Source organism: Crotalus tigris, unplaced genomic scaffold (genome assembly GCF_016545835.1).
Source record: "Crotalus tigris isolate CLP2741 ecotype Arizona unplaced genomic scaffold, ASM1654583v1 scf7180000017633.3093840, whole genome shotgun sequence".
In the NCBI taxonomy this organism is placed as follows: domain Eukaryota; kingdom Metazoa; phylum Chordata; class Lepidosauria; order Squamata; family Viperidae; genus Crotalus; species Crotalus tigris.
The window spans coordinates 2,285,659-2,304,489 of NW_024096527.1; the positions used below are offsets into that span (position 1 = coordinate 2,285,659).

An 18,831-nucleotide genomic window follows, 5' to 3' on the forward strand; every position below is an offset into this window, starting at 1 on the left:
CTACAGCCTATTCTGCTAAGTTCCTTCCCCAAGCTCTGGAAATCATTCTGCACAGAGAGTACATCTTTTTGGGATAGATCGTTAGTGCCAAGATGTACAATAGCCTCCACATCCAAGTCCTTGCTACCATTCTTGATTATTTTAGAAATATGCTTCTTGTCCCTACTGGCAGTAGCACCTGGAAGACACCTGACCTGTTTCAAAGCCTCTGTGTCCTTCCCTAAATTTACATCCCTTATAATTGAATCACCTACCAGAAGGTAGCTTCTCTTTTTGGGAGCCTTTCTATTCTTGCATGGCTGATGTGCAATACCTGATTCACACTTCTCCCTGTCAGAATCTAGTTCTTCATCTCGGACCACAATCCCCTGCTTATTTGAGTTATCTTCACAAATACTTTTACCTGTCTCCTTAATGTCCCTATTAAGGTCAGTAAGGGCACTGTAACTGTTGTGCAGGGACACAGCGAAAGCTTTGTGTTTATGGTTCACAGCTCTCACCCTGCCAGATCCCATGGTTGTCCATACTGCCCTTCTCCTGCAGGATCTTTGTGGTAAAGGGGGCTGATAGCATGGGGGCTTACTAGAGTAGAGGGGCTGAACTGGACACCTAATTTCTGCCTGAAGAACACGGATTACAGACCCTAGGTAAATGATCTGTCCTTGTAGGCTAGTGATTTGTTTACAGATAGGACAGTTTCCAAGTTTGAAAAGGGTACTGCGAAAGACAGCTGCAAAGCAAGTGTTGCGCTGAACTAAGCCAGACATCTTAGATACAAGGGATGTCAGACACACTTGCCCTGAATGTACTGCTACTGTTTGTGATTTTTAGTTATATAATTATATAATTCGCGCGCCTTCTTGGTGAGAAACTTCAGGAAAAATGGTTTTGACCATGGATTCAATTTAGAGCATTCAAAAAGCATTATCCTCTGAATGATTACTGGATTCTAATGTTTTCTTAATTCTGGCATGGATGCCTCCATGGAAAGGGAGGCAGAGAGGAAGAAAAATGTTTTTAAGGTTTTGGCTTTGCAACTTTACTTTACCTCATGAAACTGAATTTTTTTTCTGTAATCTTGTGGTATAGAAGCCACCCAGAAGTCAAGTGAAAAACAAGTTTTGTGAGAAATACAAAGATCTTAAATGGTAATGGTAAAAATAATACGGGGCCATGCAGAATATTTGCTCTGTTTTTCCTTTTATGCAAAGAGAATTGCAGGTACAGTGCATCTGCTAAGTATTCCTGCCATCTAATTTATCACACTAATTTCACTGACTGACAAGCTAGTTTGGTTTTATGCATTTCCCTGTTCATTCCTTCATTAGATTCATGTCCAATTTTCCTCCAAGAGTTCAAGGTAGTGTAGTGAGCAAGTTTTTCCTCATGTGAGTTGCTTGATCTAAGAAATAGGCTGCCTGAGCTAAGAAATAATGAAGGGTCTATTCTATAGCTATGTCTCTCAACCTCGGCAACTTTAACATGTGTGGACTTCAACTCCCAGAATTCCCTGGCTGGAGTTGAAGTCCACACCTCTTAGGTTCTGGAACTTGAATTCTGAAACTTGAAGTCCATACATGCTGAAGTTGCCAAAGCTGAAAAACACTGGACCCAGAATGATCCTTAGGTAATCAGGAATTACAGATGGTCTCTTCAAGCATTCAGAGATGCTGTTCCCTGCACTGTGTGGGTGCATTTGATCATGTTACATTTTGTCTTCATATCTTCTTATCAATGCAAAGGAATTCAAATCTCCCTTCCACATGAGATGTTACAATGCAATAGACATACAGTGTTACCACGGCTCAAGCAAGAGATTTTAGGTTTGGCTTGGTGATGACATCCCTGAAATGAAATTTGCTGATTGCTAACAGTGATATCAGAATTTATTTGTAATGTAGCCAATGTAACACAATGTGAAGGTAAGAAACAAACAGAAACCGATGTTAAGCTTCCTGTGCAAAGAGCTAAATATAAAACTGGATGCATTTTTTTTTAAAAAAACCTGCACAATGAATTCAGAGTAAGCTTGTTTCATTTAGGAAATAATAAGGAAGAGTTTGGAAGGGTAATATGGCACTGAATACAATTTTTCCCTTTCCTTCTGGCAGGTTCAGCTAATCAGTGATGCATACAACCTGGTGGTTGATGCCATGCTTGGCGTAGAAGACAGCCTGGGGGAACTGTCCGAGCCCTACTGCACAATCTTGGCCACTCTCAAACAAATTCGGATTCCTCTTGTCAGCCTGGATGTCCCATCAGGTGTGTAGATGGGAGCTCTGATTCCCCCCCCCCCCTGAACTCAGCCATTTGCATTGAGCTGGCCCTCCCATGAGGCAGCGGGAGGCAGCCACTACTTTAGGTATCTGCTTTTGATGGGCAGCCATTTGTTAGACATTAAACAATGGAGGGGATGGGGGTCCCACTTAGGTACCACAATCATTTAAGCCTCTTCAGATTCTTGGAGCTCAATCCAGCTGGTCTTTTGGGAAGTAGGTGGCTTTGTCCCAATTTCCCATCCCTCCCTTTGCTGCCAGATTCATTCATTCATTCATTCATTTTGCTAGGCTTATACAGGTAGTCCTCTACCTACAACCATCCATTTAGCGATCATTTCACTTTACAATGCCATTGACAAAAGTGACTTACAACCAGTCCTCACGTTTATGACTGTTGCAGCCTCTCCATGGTCACATGATCAAAATTCACCAAATGGCATGTATTTACAAAGATTGCAGTGTCCTGGAGCCATGGGATCACCATTTGCAACCTTCCCAGCCTGCTTTTGACAAGCAAGGTCAATGGGGGAAGCCGGTTTGCTTAACAGCTGCAGTGATTCCCTTAACAACCATTGCAAAAAAAATTGTAAAATCAGGCACCACTCACTTAACAATTGCCTTGTTTAGCAACAGAAATTCTGGTCCCCACTGTGGTTGTAAATTGAGGACTATCTGTTTGGTGTTCCTCTCATGTCTAACTCTAAGTAGCATACAGATTTCTAGTCAACAATAATGTTAAAAGCTAACAAGTACGATGTACCAATATAAGTCATTCAACACCAAGGAGCATACCTAACTCATATACCCATTCAATATCACGCTGAAACAAAAATAACCCTTCAGAACCTGAAGTTCAGGTAAAACAACCAGTCTTATTTATTTTATGGAAAGATAACAGTTTAAAGTAGGGGTCTTCAAACTTGGCCCTTTTACGACTTGTGGACTTCAACTCCCAGAATTCCTCAGCCAGCGTGCCTAGCTGAGGAATTCTGGGAGTTGCAGTCCACAAGTCATAAAAGGGCCAAGTTTGAGGACCCCTGCTTTAAAGGCTTATGTATTGGGAGCTGAAGGAAGCCCTTCTTCCAGGTTGGGCACAAACTACTGGAGGAAGGTGGTCCTGCAAGTAATCAGATCCTAAACAATAAAGAGCTTTAAAGGTGACAATTTGAATTGCAGTAAAAAAAATCATCAGGTATCCCTAAATGTTTGGGCCACTGCTTTTGGGCCAGCTGATAGTCTTCAAGAGTAGCCTCATTGTAATTATCCAAAGTGACATGAAGACAAATATCATTTGTCCCAAATGTTTGATAACTGATGGTAGACTACTCCTGTACATGGAATTTCAATTTTGCCATATTCACTAATGTCATTTGATAGATGTGGAAGAATTTAAGAGGATCCCAGCTGAGTTAAATCAAATCTACACTACCTTCAATTCCACAACTGCTCTTTTTAATCAAATATGTTTCAGAAATTACTTTCATAAAATGCAAACATCCCATTCCCTTCAACTTAACTCTCAACCCCAAGCCTTGCTAGGGAATTCTGGGGGTTGAAATCCATACATCTCAAAGTTGCTGAGATTGAGAAATATTGGATTTAGATGGATTAGAACAGTGTTTCCCAAACTTGACAATTTTAAGGCATGTGGACTTCAACTCCCAGAATTCTACAGCCAGCAATGGGAAACACTGGATTAGAACATCCTTGTGTGCTATGATTCTATGCATTCCTTAAAGCTTTGTGAGTGGAATATTTGTTATATAGTCATTAAAAAAACTAAACTAAACTAAATTAGGACAAAATGCTCAGTGCTGGCTAGAGATTCTGAGAAGTAGTCTGAACACTTCTGAATACCGGGTAGGAGGAAAGCTGCTTGAGGGGATAAATTCCACAAACATGAAGCTTCTATTAATGTTGCTCCCCTTCCCAATCACCATCCCCACTTCCCTGTTCTTTCAAAACATGACATCCCCTGGTTCTCCCTCATCTTCATTTTAATCCCTTTCCCACTTCTTCTTACTTCCATCCCTTTGCCAAGTTCCAGCTTGGCTCGTTGGCATCTGCGGTGGCTGTCTGAAGAGGCGGTTCTTTTGAACGGCAGAGCTTGCTGTAAGAAGGAATCAGTTTTCCTAAAATGAGACATGATGTCATCTTCAGACATGTTTTGCTGTGTCTAGAAAGTGCGGTAGCCTGAAACCTGCTTTCACCATCAAGGGAAGGAATTTCTTCTGTGGAAGAACAAACAGGCAGACGAGACATGAATGGGAATAAACTTCTCCTCCCCTAAATGTTCGAATTTCTTTCCACTGACAGTGGTATAATCAGAACTTAATTTAATTGAAGTTAAATTAATGGAACAAGAAATGTGATATCCATCGGCACAAAGCTTTGGTCTGTTTTTAAACAAGCTGGCTGGGGAATTCTGGGAATTGAAATCCACACATCTGGAAATGGCCAAGGTTGAAACACACCTTACTACACCATCCCTGCTATTCTGTTTGAAAATCTCCAGTGAAGGGATAGAAGCCATTCCATGCAATCACCAATTCTACTGTTTGACGGATGTTACTGTCAAGTTCTTCCTAATCTCTCCTCTGTATCTATCTCCTTAATAGCATTCATGGGCAGGAAATTCTTCTTTAGTTTGAGTTTGGATCTGCTTCTTGCCCTCCCTTCAGGAGTAATGACAATAAGCCAGTTTGGTCTAGTAGTTAAGGCATCATACTAGAAACAGGAGAGTGTGAATTCTAGTACTGCCTTAGGCATGAAAGTCAGATGGGTGACTTTGGGCCTATCACCAGGAGACTGTGAAATCTAGTTTTGTCTTAGGCATGAAAGCTGGCTGGGTGACTTTGGGCCAGTCACCAGGAGACTGTGAGTTCTGCTCCTGTCTTAGGCATAAAAGTTGGCTGGGCCAGTTTCTCTCCCTCTCTCTCTCTCTCTCTCTCTCTCTCTCCCTCCCTCCCTCCCTCCCTCCCTCAACCCACCTCACAAGATTGTTGTTGAGGGGGGAAAAATGAAAACCTTGAGGTATGTTTGCTACCTTATGTTATTTATACAAATAATAAAAGTGGAAAAAATAAATATAAATAAATAAAATAAGTCCCCACCCTTTTTCCTGGGACAACCCTTTGAGTATGGGAGGTCTGCCCCCATGTGGGATGTGCAAAGGCCAATAGTACAACAAACTTTAGCTCCTGGAATTTCCTTTAATTAAAGCTGTAAAAATGAATTATTGAAAGAGAAATAGAGAACCCTCCCCTTTGCTGGGACTATCTGGATAATTAGAACTCAGATCAGGGGGTGTTCCTGGTTTTTGCTTTATTTTTGCTCTTTCTTTATAGGTTGGGATGTGGAGATGGGCAGCAGTGACGGCATCAGCCCCGATGTTCTGGTCTCCTTGGCGGCCCCAAAGCAATGTGCCACGAGATTTATGGGCAAGCACCACCTGGTGGCTGGGCGCTTCCTCCCCTACGATGTGCAGAAAAAATTTGAACTGAATTTGCCAGAATACCCTGGCACAGAGTGTGTGGTTTCTCTGTAGAACAGGGGTGTCCAACCTTGGCAACTTTAAGACTTGTGGACTTCAACTCCCAGAATTCCCCAGCCAGCCATGGGGAATTCTGGGAGTTGAGGTCCACAGCTCTTAAAGTTGCCAAGGTTGGACACCCCTGCTGTAGAGCTTGGAATCATCCAGCAGTTTGTGGCTTCTGGATATCTTGGCCCTGCTGAGAACTCCCTGGTTTGCTTCTCTTGAATATCAAAATGAGATCCCCAGTATTAATTAGTTCCATATCTAAGCTTTGGAATGTATAATAGTATTGTTTAATCTATTGTAAAAAATCTGGCAAAACCATTTGGAAGAAACGGAATGCTCAGACAACTGAGCCACCTAATGGCACCCTTCTGGAAAACGTGAATTAAAAGACACATACATAAATTCCTCTTCAAATAACTGTTATGAAACCCAGTAAAATTCAAGCCAATTTTTTTTTTATAATCTGCAAGTAAAGATATGGAAAAAGACTTTTGCTTCCATCTAGTGATCATTTTATTTTTTTGCAAATAAATTTGAGGCTCCCAGAATAGTTCTTACAAACCTTGTGAATAGCGCACAATGTAAAGGACCTAATTTATCTGGAGTTTTTAAAGGCTTTCCAGAAATGTCCCTCGGTTGGGCAATCTCGGGATAATCCGCATCTGTTTACATCTGTAAACTCTCCCCAAAATATGGAAATATTTTTTGTACACAACCTTAATGTGCGTGGTTTGTAATGGAATTTCCCAGAGAAACACTTTGTTAACACAAATGTTCCTGATGTCACATTTGTAAACTTTTCCCAATACGAGCTTTTCAAACATAAATATCACAGATGTGAGCTCTTCTTGTCTTCTTTTTTAGACAAAACAAAACTCCTTTTTGTATAGAACTTACTGAATTTCACAGTTGGAAGTTTAACTGTGGGAAAGCTGATTAAGACCACAACCAACAAAACATCCAGCACCAAGTCAAGTTGAGCAAAGCAAGAAGCCATTAAACTGTGCAAAAAGTAGGAAAAGGAAGCTCTGGATTTAAAATGAAATGAGTATGAGAGAGAAACTGCATTCTCCCACAGAGAGAGGCAACCAACCGCTTATTTTGGTATTCAATAGAGATTCTTGTCTAGATGCAACTTTGTCAAGCTTTGAGTAGCTGCTGCCAAAACTGAGCCAGAGAGTGTAAATTTTCCTCAAGAGCTTACAAGGGTTGTTGTTGGAGCGAATGTAATGTGTGCTTTCTTGAATTGTACAAATAATAAAGTTGGGGTATGGAGTAATAAATAGACCAGTGCAAAATCTGTGTGTAGTTCATGCCGGAAGGAGGAATATAGTAAGACTAATAGATGTAACAGAACACTTATTCTCCTGAGGGATAATGAACAAGGAGCTATTGTAAAAACTGAATTTGGAGAATTTGAATAGTTCACAACAAGCAAGAAGTGAAATAAGGATTCATAGTGTCACCATGTCTCTTTAATTTGGGGTAGTCCTCGAGTTACAATCATTCATTTAGTGATCAAAATTACAACAGCGCTGAAAAAAGTGACTTGCAACCAGTCTTCACAGTTATGACCTTCACAACATCCTCCAAATCATGTGATCAAAATTCAAGCGCTTGGCAACCGGCATGTATTTATGATTGTTGCAGCGTCTTGGGATCACATGATCACAATTGGTGACTTTCCCAGCCTGCTTCTAACAAGCAAAGTCAATGGGGGAAGCCAGATTTGCTTAATGACCATCTGAATCACTTTATAGTTGCAGGGATTTGCTTAACCGTTGTGGCAAAAAAGTTGTAAAATCGAATGTAACTTAACAACTGCCTTGCTTACCAACAGAAATTCCGATTCCAGTTGTGGTTGTAAGTCAAGAACTATCTGTATCTGGACTTGGGGTGGGGGCTATCTGAGGGACAGCTTGTCTCCAGTTGTCTCTGCCTGTCCAGTTGGTTCAGCAGGATGAGCCTAACAGTACGTGGGAATAATCTTGGGAGATGGGGGAAGAGCCACAGACTAGCCAACTTTCATGTAAAAGTTATTTCAGTCCACAGAAAGAGACAGGGGAGTTGTGAGAAGCCTTTCAGAAGGAACCCTCCAGAGATAAGGAGGGAGAGGAGAAATATTTTCAGACTTGCAAGATTCTGTTAATGTGACCTTAGCTAGTTTTCATTGCCCGGCTTCTTCTCTGGATTATCTCTGACAGTGGGTGTAAGTTGGATCCCATCAATTAAATAATGCTATATTTTAGGTAACATATTAATGTTGGTCCTTTCTTTTATCTAAATCTCTGTCTGTCTGTCTGTTCTGTCTATCTTATCTATCCTCTGTTATTCCTTTCTATTTATCTATCATCTGTATCTCTCTAATATTTACCGTCTCTAGTTATCATATCTATCACATATATCATCTATATTTCTTTATTTCTCTATCATCTGTCTGTCTGTCTGTCTATCTATCTATTTATTTATTTCTATTTATTTCTCTATCCTATCATTGTTAAGTCCTGGAAGCGATGGCAAATGAAGAAGACGCATTTCTGGGGAACAGCTCTTTATTGTGCATTTAGTCAAAACTCCAACAACGAGCAAAGGCATGCAGGCCTCCTTTTATACGTCCCAAATCCCTGGACATAATGGCAACATCTCTAGGCACTTTTCGTGCCTTGTGCATGCATTTGCAGTCTCAGGACACAACAATCATCATCTCTGTTTATCATGTATATTTCTTTATTACTCTATCATCTGTCTGTCTGTCTGTCTGTCTATCTATCTATCTATCTATCTATCTATCTATCTATCTATCTATCTATCTATCTATCTATCTATCTATCTATCCTATCTATCTAACCTAATCTAATTTACGTCTATTGCCTCTATTTGATGGGAAGCATTCCAGAAGGGAACTTCCCTTGCAAAATGCAGACAGAATTCATCACAATGGAGCTGTGCTGTCCAGATTGTGTAACACAAACTTTTCATAAAGTGTTCAGTTCCCCCACCCCCCAAAACTATTGGTGAGCAGGTTTGTATAATGACACCTTTTAATTGCCACTTCAAAAGGAATCCAAAGGTCTCTCTTCCCTCCTCCCACCCTGCACACAATTTTAAAGCCACATCTACCAGGACAGCTCTTTAGCACGACCTCGCTTCACATTAGCTCATTTGTGGTTTCATTGCCTTCCAACTCTGTCCAATTTTAGCAGCCCACACTAGAATAGCTTCTGTTGAAGCCTTCCCAAAAACAATAATAATAACACAAAAATCTCCTGATATTCTTCCAAGCGCGGCTCAGGTTGAAATGCTCTGGGTTCTGTGTCTCTCTAATTTCTCCTGACCAGGCAATCTATCCAAGAAGGACTCCCAACCAATGAAGGCTGAAGGCTGAGTCCTATAAAAACCTGCTGTTCTGCTCAGCCTAGGATCTTTCCAGCTCAGCTGAGATCTCAGCCTAGAAGCCCTCCCCAGACCAGCAGAGAGAAGCTTTGTGACCCCCACGCCCCAAAAGAAGACCTTCTGGAGACAAGCTGGAGCAATGACAGGATTCAAATTGGCCCTTGTCTTCTTTTCTTTTGTCTTCATCTGTGTCTTGGCTCAAGGTATTGGTACATCTAGATGTGCGCATGCATTTGTATTTGGAGAGAGAGAGAGAGAGAGAGAGAGAGAGAGGCATTTTTCTGTCCCTCCCCATACCACATGACAGCCTTTTTATCAATTTGCTTAGCTACCTAGAAATTAAAATGGCAACACGGTCCATGAATCTTCAAGAACAGGGAGAAGAACAGCCTTAATTAATTTCATTGTCTTCTGTCTTCACTCTCTTGCTTCTGTTTTTCCCCATAGCAATAACTCTGTGAGATAGGTAGGCTGGGTTTGCAAGAGGGCTGAGGCTAATTTACCATGCAGCTGCAATTAATGGAGAGTTGATAATTGTGTATAATAGCTAGATGATATGTGTGTGTGTGTGAGAGAGAGAGAGAGAGAGAGAATCTTTTCTTATTTTCCAATGAGATCAGAAGTTGAGACCCCTTCCTATCATTTGTGACCAGAACGCACTACCATCAGAGGTAATGAGAGTGAGCTGTTGTGTTAATAAAAGGCAAATATGCCCTTAAGGGAAGCTGTAGCTGACTTGAAATGGTGACTAGCCTTATTAATGGTGGAGAAAGATCCAATAATAAAACGATTAAGATGGCCTTGATAAAGACAAATAATTATTGAGGAGGGTGGGATGAGGGGAGCATTCTACTGAACTTCGAAAAGCTGTCTTGTTGCCCAGTCTATGAACTCAGATTGCTATATACTGGACAGATCTCCTGATCTCTTCTATGCAGATCGCCTCCTATATTATTTTTAGATCTATCATTATTTAGATCTATTTATTATAAACAAAGGGAGAGAACTCTATTCATTTCAGCAGATTATTCCTAAATTGCGTATGTCAGTTCCTGGGTATCAAAAGTCAGATGCATCCTCCATGGTAACAGGTTGTTTAGTTCCAAATTTTAAATACTGTAGTGGGAAAAATCAACCACAGGTATCCTGATCCAGAGGAGACACCAGTTCAGGCAGACCCTTGATCTGATCCAGACCCTTTTAATGTTTTTACATGTAGTTTTCTCATCGTGATTTTAATGCAGGTGATTGCTTAGTAAAGCTAAGCAAAGGGGATCATAGAGACACAGTCAGATGACATCTTAAACTGCTGAGCCCCAATCCATGAAACAGCAGATAACTATGCTGGCATAATTTGCACTGCCTAAACTCTGATCCTTCTTCTGTCTCTAGAATCACAGCTGATGAATAGTGTTGTTTTAATGTGGAAGATGTTAAGGAAACAATTGGTGGATATTTCAGGCTTTCCCTCTCCTGCTGAGTGTCATCTGCTGACAGGAAAAACAACCACCAGTCAATCTCATTAATGTATGGTGGGTCAGGCAAATCCAAGCAGGTATTTAGATGAGCTGGTTTAACCACCAGTCAAGTTGCCTAAGTAATCTGGGTCTAGTGATCTTTTAAAAGAGTACTAAACTCATCTCTAAAAATAGCCCAGGCGTAGAGGTATTTAGCTCTGGTATTGGGAAGGTGAAACAGTTGCTCAGCCCTGGGAAAGCAGAAAGCATGAGAAAGTTTTAAAATGACCATGGACAATATTGTCCTTAGCAAGGTGATGACAGGCTTTGAAGATATCCTACAATAAAATAGCATTTCTGGACTCCCTCCGGTGTTTGTTTCATGACCTGGCCTACCCTGAAGGACTGATGTGGCTGATTACAGCCACGGGAGAAGGATACAAGGTGAAGAAGGGGGGAGCTACAATGAGTGAACTCCATTTTCAGAGCGTAATGTAAGGAAATATATCAAATAGCAGAATCTGGAAGTAGCTTCTGTAGCAGTAGTGCTACTGTAGGAGATGACCAGGCTGAGCCCGAGGGAGGGGTCAAACACGTCATCAGTGTCAAGTCCCTTCACACCCACAAGAGATCTAACTCCAGTCCACTTGAATTCCATTGACTCTTATCTATTGCCAATTTGCTTTGTCTGCTAGTAATTTATATTCTTGTAGAGAGTTTAAGCTTGCAATAAACCTTTATATTCATTTGAACTGCCTGGATTTTCTGATTTCTTGTGCTTGATAGCTACCCTGCCCCAAGAAATAAAACCAGCAAAGAAAGGAAAAAAACTGTGTGAAAATTATAAGTGATCATTGGTTCCAGAATCAGCAATAGGCAAATGGCAGAATCCAATTTTCTTTACCATCTTAATTTGACCAGCAGTGGGTTAATACTCTCTTGGGAGAGTTATTTTTGTTTTTAAAACGCTGTACTAAATTCTGATTTTAGAACTAGTTTGAGGTTCTATCCAAAGGGCACCAAGTCCGAGTAAGTCAGAGTACAGAAGGAGTCTGTGCGTGTCTTGATGGTCTCTTCAAAACATGCTGAAAGGGGGCAGGCCCCTCTGCAGAACCAGATGTTGTGAGCCCAATGGGCGGAAGGGAGGGGTAGGAGGAGCTGAGCTAATTAATTAATCAATGCCCATCTGCCAAAAACAGCCAATAAGGAATGAAAGAAATCCTAAGCTTGAATAGTTAAAATTGCATTCTGTTTCATATTTGTAGAATAAATGATAAAACCATGAAAGATCCCAAAGCACCAGCTTTCTCTTTGAATAAAATCCAGGTAATTTGTGATGTTAGATTCTGCCAAGGTTTGTAAGTGATGCTCTCTAGAGAAAAGCTCCACTTGTTAGTAGATTGGGTGGCACTGTACAGATTGTCTTCTACCCCCAAAAGAAAGGAAGCACACACTCACCCCAAAGAGAGAGCAACACAGAGAGAACAGAGCAAGGAGATTCAGCACACAGAGAAGGAAATTCAGAGAAGAGCAACTAAGATGATCAAAGGCCTGGAGGCCAAAACATACAAAGAATGGCTCCGGGACTTGAGTTTGGATAGTCTAAAGAAAAGAAGAAATAGGGGAGACATGATAGCAGTATTCCAGTATCTGAGGGGCTGCCACAAGGCAGAAAGGGTCAGGTTATTCACCAGAGCACCAGAGGGAAGGACGAGAAACAATGGTTGGAAACTGATCAAGGAGAGAAGCAACCTGGAATTAAGGAGAAACTTCCTGACAGTGAGGACAATCAACCAGTGGAACAGCCTACCTCCAGAAATTGTGGGCACTCCGTCACTGGAGATTTTCAAGAGGAGACTGGATATTCACCTGTCCGAGATGGTGTAGGTTATCCTGCTTAAGCAGGGGGCTGAACTAGAAAACCTCCAGGGTCCCTTCCAGCTCTACTCTACTCTACTCTACTCTACTCTACTCTACGCCACTCCACTCCACTCCACTCCACTCCACTCCACTCCACTCCACTCCACTCCACTCCATTCCATTCCATTCCATTCCATTCCATTCTATTCTATTCTATTCTATTCTATTCTATTCTATTCTATGATAAACTATAGTATTTGCTATCAGCCAGTAAGCTAAAGGCAGCATCTGGAAAGGTCTGGTTAAGTTCATGGAGGGTCAAGCTATGAGTGCTGTTAACAGCAACTGTTTACTGCCTTCTGATGCAGAAGCAGCAGAGCTTGAATATTGGTTGCTGGGAAGCAACATTTCAAGCGGGTTCTTGGCCTCCCATCTGGGTTGGCAAGCTTTCCAAATGCATCTACTTGACCAGTGTGTGATGGCAGAGAATGCCAGATTAGATGGATCAAAGGCCTGATCCACTAGGATTCTTCTTATCTCAATATAATTTTGAATATAATACAATAAACAGGTAGTCCTCGACTTACCACCCTTTATTTAGAGACCATTCAAAGTTACAATGGCAGTGAAAAAAGTGACGACCAGCCCTTGCACTCACAATTGTCATAGCACCTTCACAGTCATGTGATTAAAATTTGGGCACTTGGCAACCAGTGTGTATTTACTATAGTTGCTGGGTCCCAGGTACATGTCATCACCATTTGCAACCTTCCCAGTGGGCTTCCGACAAGCAAAGTCAATGGAGGAAGCTGGATGTATTTAACAACTGCGTGATTCACTTAACATCTGTAGTGATTCACTTAACTGTGGGAAAAAAGGTCATAAAATTGTGTTTGACTCACTAACAACCATCTAGCTTAGCAACGAAAATCCTGGTTCCAATTGTTATTATAAGTCAAAGACTATGTGTATCTCATCATATCAGGGAAGGAAATGGCTCGATTATCTGTGTATGTATGTATTGGTGGGGAAGGGGGGGGGAATCAGTGTTAATTCCTGGCAAATGCCTGGATAAATCCCTGCAGTTTTCTTGCCAAGAGTTTAGAAGTGGTTTGCCATTGCCTCCTTTCTAAGGCTGAGAGAGAGTGACTGGCACAAGGTTGCCTTTCATGCCTTGGGTAGGACTAGAACTTACAGTCTTCTGGTTTCTAGCCTAGCACCTTAACCACTTTTCCCAAATGGTTTTCCATCAAACTGAATCGGAAGATTCTCTTTATGAATGAAGTTGGATAGCCATCAGCAGACTTTCATCTAGATTCTTGCAGTGAATAGTGGGTTGATTCTAAGGCCTTTAAGGGGCCTTTTGAACCATATAATTCTAGAATGATTTTTGACCATTCCTCATAGGGATGCTTGTCCATTCCTCCAGACAGAAACAGCAATATGTTTAAATATCTGTCTTGCAAATTTTTCTCCAAAGAACCACCTGTTTCCTACTTTTCATGAAGATATGATCACATCAGGATTGAAGCTTGGTGTTTTTTTAATGCCAGTTGGGACTACAGCACCCATGGGGGTAAAAAAAAGAAGACTAAATAACTGCTTTAAAAACATGGTCCCAGCCACCATTGTGACTTTCCTGAACTACCTGGGGATGCTCCTTCTGGAAAAGTAGAGAGGGCAAAATAAAAATATAGCACACTGAGGTAAAAAAAAGAGACATGTGCTTTTTCTTTTGGATGTTTCACTCTTCCTAGAGAGGTTTTTATTTTATTCTTTCTTCCTCTGCTGACATTTGCTCAGTTTACATCTCTGAATTGAGTGACCTTCAAGGTGAGGTAAATTTCAAATTCACAGCATGAGGTTTAGCTGGTTCCGGAAGATTCCCAGCATGGCTGCACAGCAAGGAAAAGCTGTCTGATACATGTAGGGCAGGGGCTTTGTTGCTTTGCTCTGCAGTCCTGCAGTCCCTGTCACTAGAGTCATGTCTTTCCTTCTTCCTTTTAATAATCAATAATGTGTGGGTAAGGAATGAAAAAGGAACCGACATTTAGCCTTTAAAGCAGTGTTTCTTAAGCTTGCAACTTTAAAATGCGTGGATTTCAACTCTTAGAATTCCCCAGCCAGCATGAGAGAAACACTCTTTTAAATAATTATGGAATAAGCAAAGTGACTTTCCTCAACCATTTAGTTACTGAAGTTTAAATCGAGATATCTTTGCTGTTATCATCATCATCATTACCATGATGTCCTTTAAAAAAAAGAAATTAAGGATTAAAAAAACAACATTCCATAAATAATTTCTAGATTAAAACATTCCCATAACAAATCCTTTAAACTTTCAATATATCCTGAAGAGTTTTTATTTTAATCTGTTATGAAATTGATATTGTCCTGCCAATCTAAATAAAATAATTATTTCTTTCTTTTTGAGCAACTGAATTTTGTTAGAGACTTTCTCATTAAGATTGTCAACTTTTTTTCAGTAAGACATTATCCAAATATTTCCACTGGTGAGCATTTTTTGTAAAGATAGATTATAATTTGCTGTAAAATACATACCGTACACTACACAGTAGCTGGGTCACTTCAGTAGACATTTGACTTTGTAATTAGGCTCTGTTATTTCAGTTGATGGGAATTGTAGTCCAACAGTATTGAAGGGGACAAGGGTAGAGAAGTCTTAGCTATAACTACATAAGCCATAATAGTTTTCTTCCAGTTTATATGGTACTACAAAACAAGCATGGCAGAAAAGATGCCCAAATTCCAGGCGAATGGGTTTTTCAGTAGCCTCTTTGCTGACTGTGGTTGGAAATAGGATGCTGGGGTAAATAGAGCATCTTGCTGAGAAGGAGAGTAGCCGGCGCATAGCCTGTGCAGTAGCAATGCCTGATTTGCCAGGTGCAGGAAGAAGGAAAACAAACTGTATGTCAATGCCCAATAGCTTCTGGACGCCATTGGGCATTCTTTAAGCAGACTTCAGGACATTTTTTTTCTTATTTATTAGACGAATCAGACTGAGCTTATTTATTAGAACTACACCCTGCCTTTATCAGCAAAGTACATAGCACTCCCTCTCCACAACAACCTTGTAGAGCAGTGGTTCTCAACCTGTGGGTCGGGACCCCAGTTGGAGTCATACGACCATTTCACGGGGGTCGTCAAACAACGCAGTCTGCCATTTCCCCCCCCTTTTCCTTAGCTGTGCTACTCCCTTTTATTCTATTGGCTTTTGAAAGCCAATAGAATAGACTCTCTTGAATAGAGAGGAATTGTCCAGGCTGTCTCTGCCCTGCTGAGCCCGCCAAAAGTCCCATTCTGCAAATGGTGCTGCACCAGTTGAGTAGTCCTCGACTTACGACCGGTTGAGTAGTTCTCGACTTACGACCAGTTGAGTAGTCCTCGACTTACGACCGGTTGGGAGTCGCGGCATTAAAAAGGTTGAGAACCACTGTTGTAGAGTAAATTGCGCTGGGGGAGAAGGACTGGCCCTAATTCAGCCAATGAGCTTCCATGGCTAAGCGAGGATTAGTACCTGGGTCTCCCTGCTTCTAGTGCAGGATCTTCCCCACTACATCTAATGGCTCCTGAGCAGAGAGGGAGGGACTGGGCCAAAATCAGCCAATGAGCTGTCACAGCTGAGGGGAGATTAGCATCTGCTTCTAACCCAGCACTTTCACTGCTACATCTGACTGACTCTTGGACTGAGAGGGAGGGACTAGCCCAAAGTCAGCCAATGAACTTCCATGGCTGAGAGGGGACTGGCATCTGAGTTTCTCTGCTTCTTGTCCAGCACCTTCCTCAATATAGCTGATGAAATTCCATCAGTCTAGCCAGTGGGCACTGTTATTATTTTTAATGGCAGTGCTTTGATATAATGAATCTTAAACGGCTGAGTTTTATGGCCTTCAATTTACCCAATTGATCCCTTGAGTGCTCTGTTTGGTAGCAAGAAGGGCATCCTGGTTTAATAAATCAAGAGTTCCCATGACTCCACTGATGGACCAGACAGTCTGCTAAAGGGGGGGGGCAATTTGTTTTAAATGTATATCTATAAACATATTTTTATGACTGTAAGCCACCAAGAGTTACCCCATGGTAAGATAGTCGGCCAATAAATTTTATAAATACAAACATACAGACAGACAGACAGACCGACAGACATTTGTAGTCCTATAAGCAGCTTTGGTTGTTATCCTGGGGGCAAATAAGGAGCCCTTCAGAGAACTCCCTTTTAATTTCATCTCCACTCATCTATCTGCCAATCAAAAACTGTAAAGCTATTTAATAAATAATGCAATTGGATTTCCAACCAGGACTGGATAGTTTAGCAGCTGAATAGATAAACACTGTCAGAATATAGTTGATTGGTGTTGGCCTAGGATATTTTCTAGACCCAGTGAGGTATATATTATTCAATAAGTCACAGCTTAACCACAAGGTATAAAAATATTATTTTTTATTTGAACTTGTGGTTTTCTTTACAGATCCGCAGATGAAAAATGACTCGGAGGCAGCCAAGACAAAACAATTGCATAAACAAAAGAAAAGGATAAAAGCCAGGACACGTCTTGATGAAAAAACAGTTGGTGGGTCATCTTTTTAAAAATATGAAGGCTAATTCATGATTTGAAGAAATAAGGATACACAGGGCTGCCCACGATGACAAAGAGTCAATATGGTGGCTATGACTGGACAAGCACAGCCCCACCCCTTTTTAATGATGTTGTATATATAAAAAAGGACAAGGTTTTGATTGCAGTTGTGGCCACCATCTTGACTTTTTTGACCTCCCTGGTGGACACTCCTGATGTTGCAAGCTAGATTTCATCCCCAGCATTCCTTTCTATTGACTTCTGTCTTTTGTTTATTTCTTCTTAATTCTGCTTTGATTTCTTCTTAATCAGGCTTAGACTAGAAAAGAACATAGATAATTCCAAAAATGGAATTAAGAGCTTTCTGGATTTTTTTTTTTTTTTTACAACTGTCCTTCTCCTCTTATAAAATATGGCTTTGAAATCATGAAAAGATGAAGTTTTATTTTCAACAAAAGCTTTTTAGTATTAGGAAAACATTCATTACAGGTAGCCCTCAATTTACAGTCTCAACTGAACCCAAAATTTCTGTTGCTAAGCAAGACAATTGGTAAGTGAGTTTTGCCCCTTTTTATGATCCTTCTTATCATGGTTGTTAAATGAATTACTCCAGTTGTTAAGTTACCAACATGGTTGTTACTGAATCTGGCTTCCCCACTGACTTTGGTTATCAAACAGCCGCAAAAGGCGATCACATGACCACTGGACACTACAACAGTCATAAATATGAACCAGTTGCCAAGTGTCTGAACGTTGATCATCTAATCACGGGGATGCTATAATGGCTAAGTGTGAAAAACAATCATAACTCACTTTTTTCGGTGGTGTTATAACTTTGAACGGTCACTAAACAAATGATTGTAAGTCGAGGACTACCTGTATAGTAAGAATCTGGGCTAACAATTGCTCTGTTTGCATAATATACACCTGAACCACAAGTGTCCTTAGCTTATACAATTGACATGACAACGGATTTCTTTTTCCATCATTCTTTATTATTATATTTTATTTTTGTTGTGAGACATCCCGACTTGTGGGGAGTTGGGCACCATATAAATGTGAAACAGAAATGAAGTGGAGAAAGCCTATTTGCAAACTACCTCTTCTGCCCTTCTCAGTGCATATTATGAATTTTTTTTTCTCTCCCTTGTTTTGGTCCCTTGTCCTAATAAATGGGGATGCCAGGAAAACCTCACTTCTTGAAATAATGCTTGGGGTTCTCTCTGAACCCACAAGCTATTGCTTTCTGTGAAATGGGCCACCTTCTGAATAGCCTGGGGTGGAAAGCCCTGTTGTAGAGTAGCAGCCCTCCACACACCACAAAAAGTCATGGGCATCTTTTTTCCTCCACTTCTACTTGCAGGGGAATGGACCTCTTGGTTCAATGTGGACCACCCTGGAGGTGAAGGAGATTTTGAGACGCTGGAGGCCATCCGATTCTACTACCCCGAGCGCATCTGTGCCCGGCCCTTCTCTATCCAAGCCCGCACCACTAAGTGGGAGCTGCCCAAGGAAGTGGGGGAAGTCGTGCGCTTCAGCCCCCAAGAAGGCTTCCACTGCCTCAACAAAGAGCAGCCCAGCAATAGGAGTTGCTCCAACTATCATGTCCGATTCCTCTGCCCTGTGGGTAAGTGTGAAATAACAATTTATCAATGGAACAACTTGCCTCCAGAAGTTGTGGGTGCTCCAACCCTGGAAGTTTC

The 18,831-nt window shown here is 41.1% G+C and overlaps 2 protein-coding genes across 3 annotated transcripts in view; both read left to right on the forward strand.

The window, feature by feature from the left end:
- The window catches only part of YJEFN3 (YjeF N-terminal domain containing 3), a 32,861-nt gene extending 25,762 nt beyond the window's left edge, over positions 1-7,099 (forward strand). The window contains exons 5-7 of one of the 2 annotated variants that reach the window (XM_039334748.1): positions 2,112-2,262; positions 5,627-5,822; positions 5,943-7,099. In XM_039334748.1, the coding sequence (XP_039190682.1) occupies positions 2,112-2,262; positions 5,627-5,822; positions 5,943-6,039 (444 nt within the window). In that variant the 3' untranslated portion in view covers positions 6,040-7,099. Of the gene's footprint in view, positions 1-2,111; positions 2,263-5,626 lie in introns of both variants that reach the window. The other variant, XM_039334749.1, reaches the window with a different exon arrangement.
- Positions 7,100-9,209: 2,110 nt separating this feature from the next.
- The window catches only part of CILP2 (cartilage intermediate layer protein 2), a 33,292-nt gene continuing 23,670 nt past the window's right edge, over positions 9,210-18,831 (forward strand). The window contains exons 1-3 of the mRNA XM_039334746.1: positions 9,210-9,416; positions 17,021-17,122; positions 18,492-18,755. Coding sequence (XP_039190680.1) covers positions 9,353-9,416; positions 17,021-17,122; positions 18,492-18,755 — 430 coding nt within the window. The 5' untranslated portion in view covers positions 9,210-9,352. The remainder of the gene's footprint in view (positions 9,417-17,020; positions 17,123-18,491; positions 18,756-18,831) is intronic.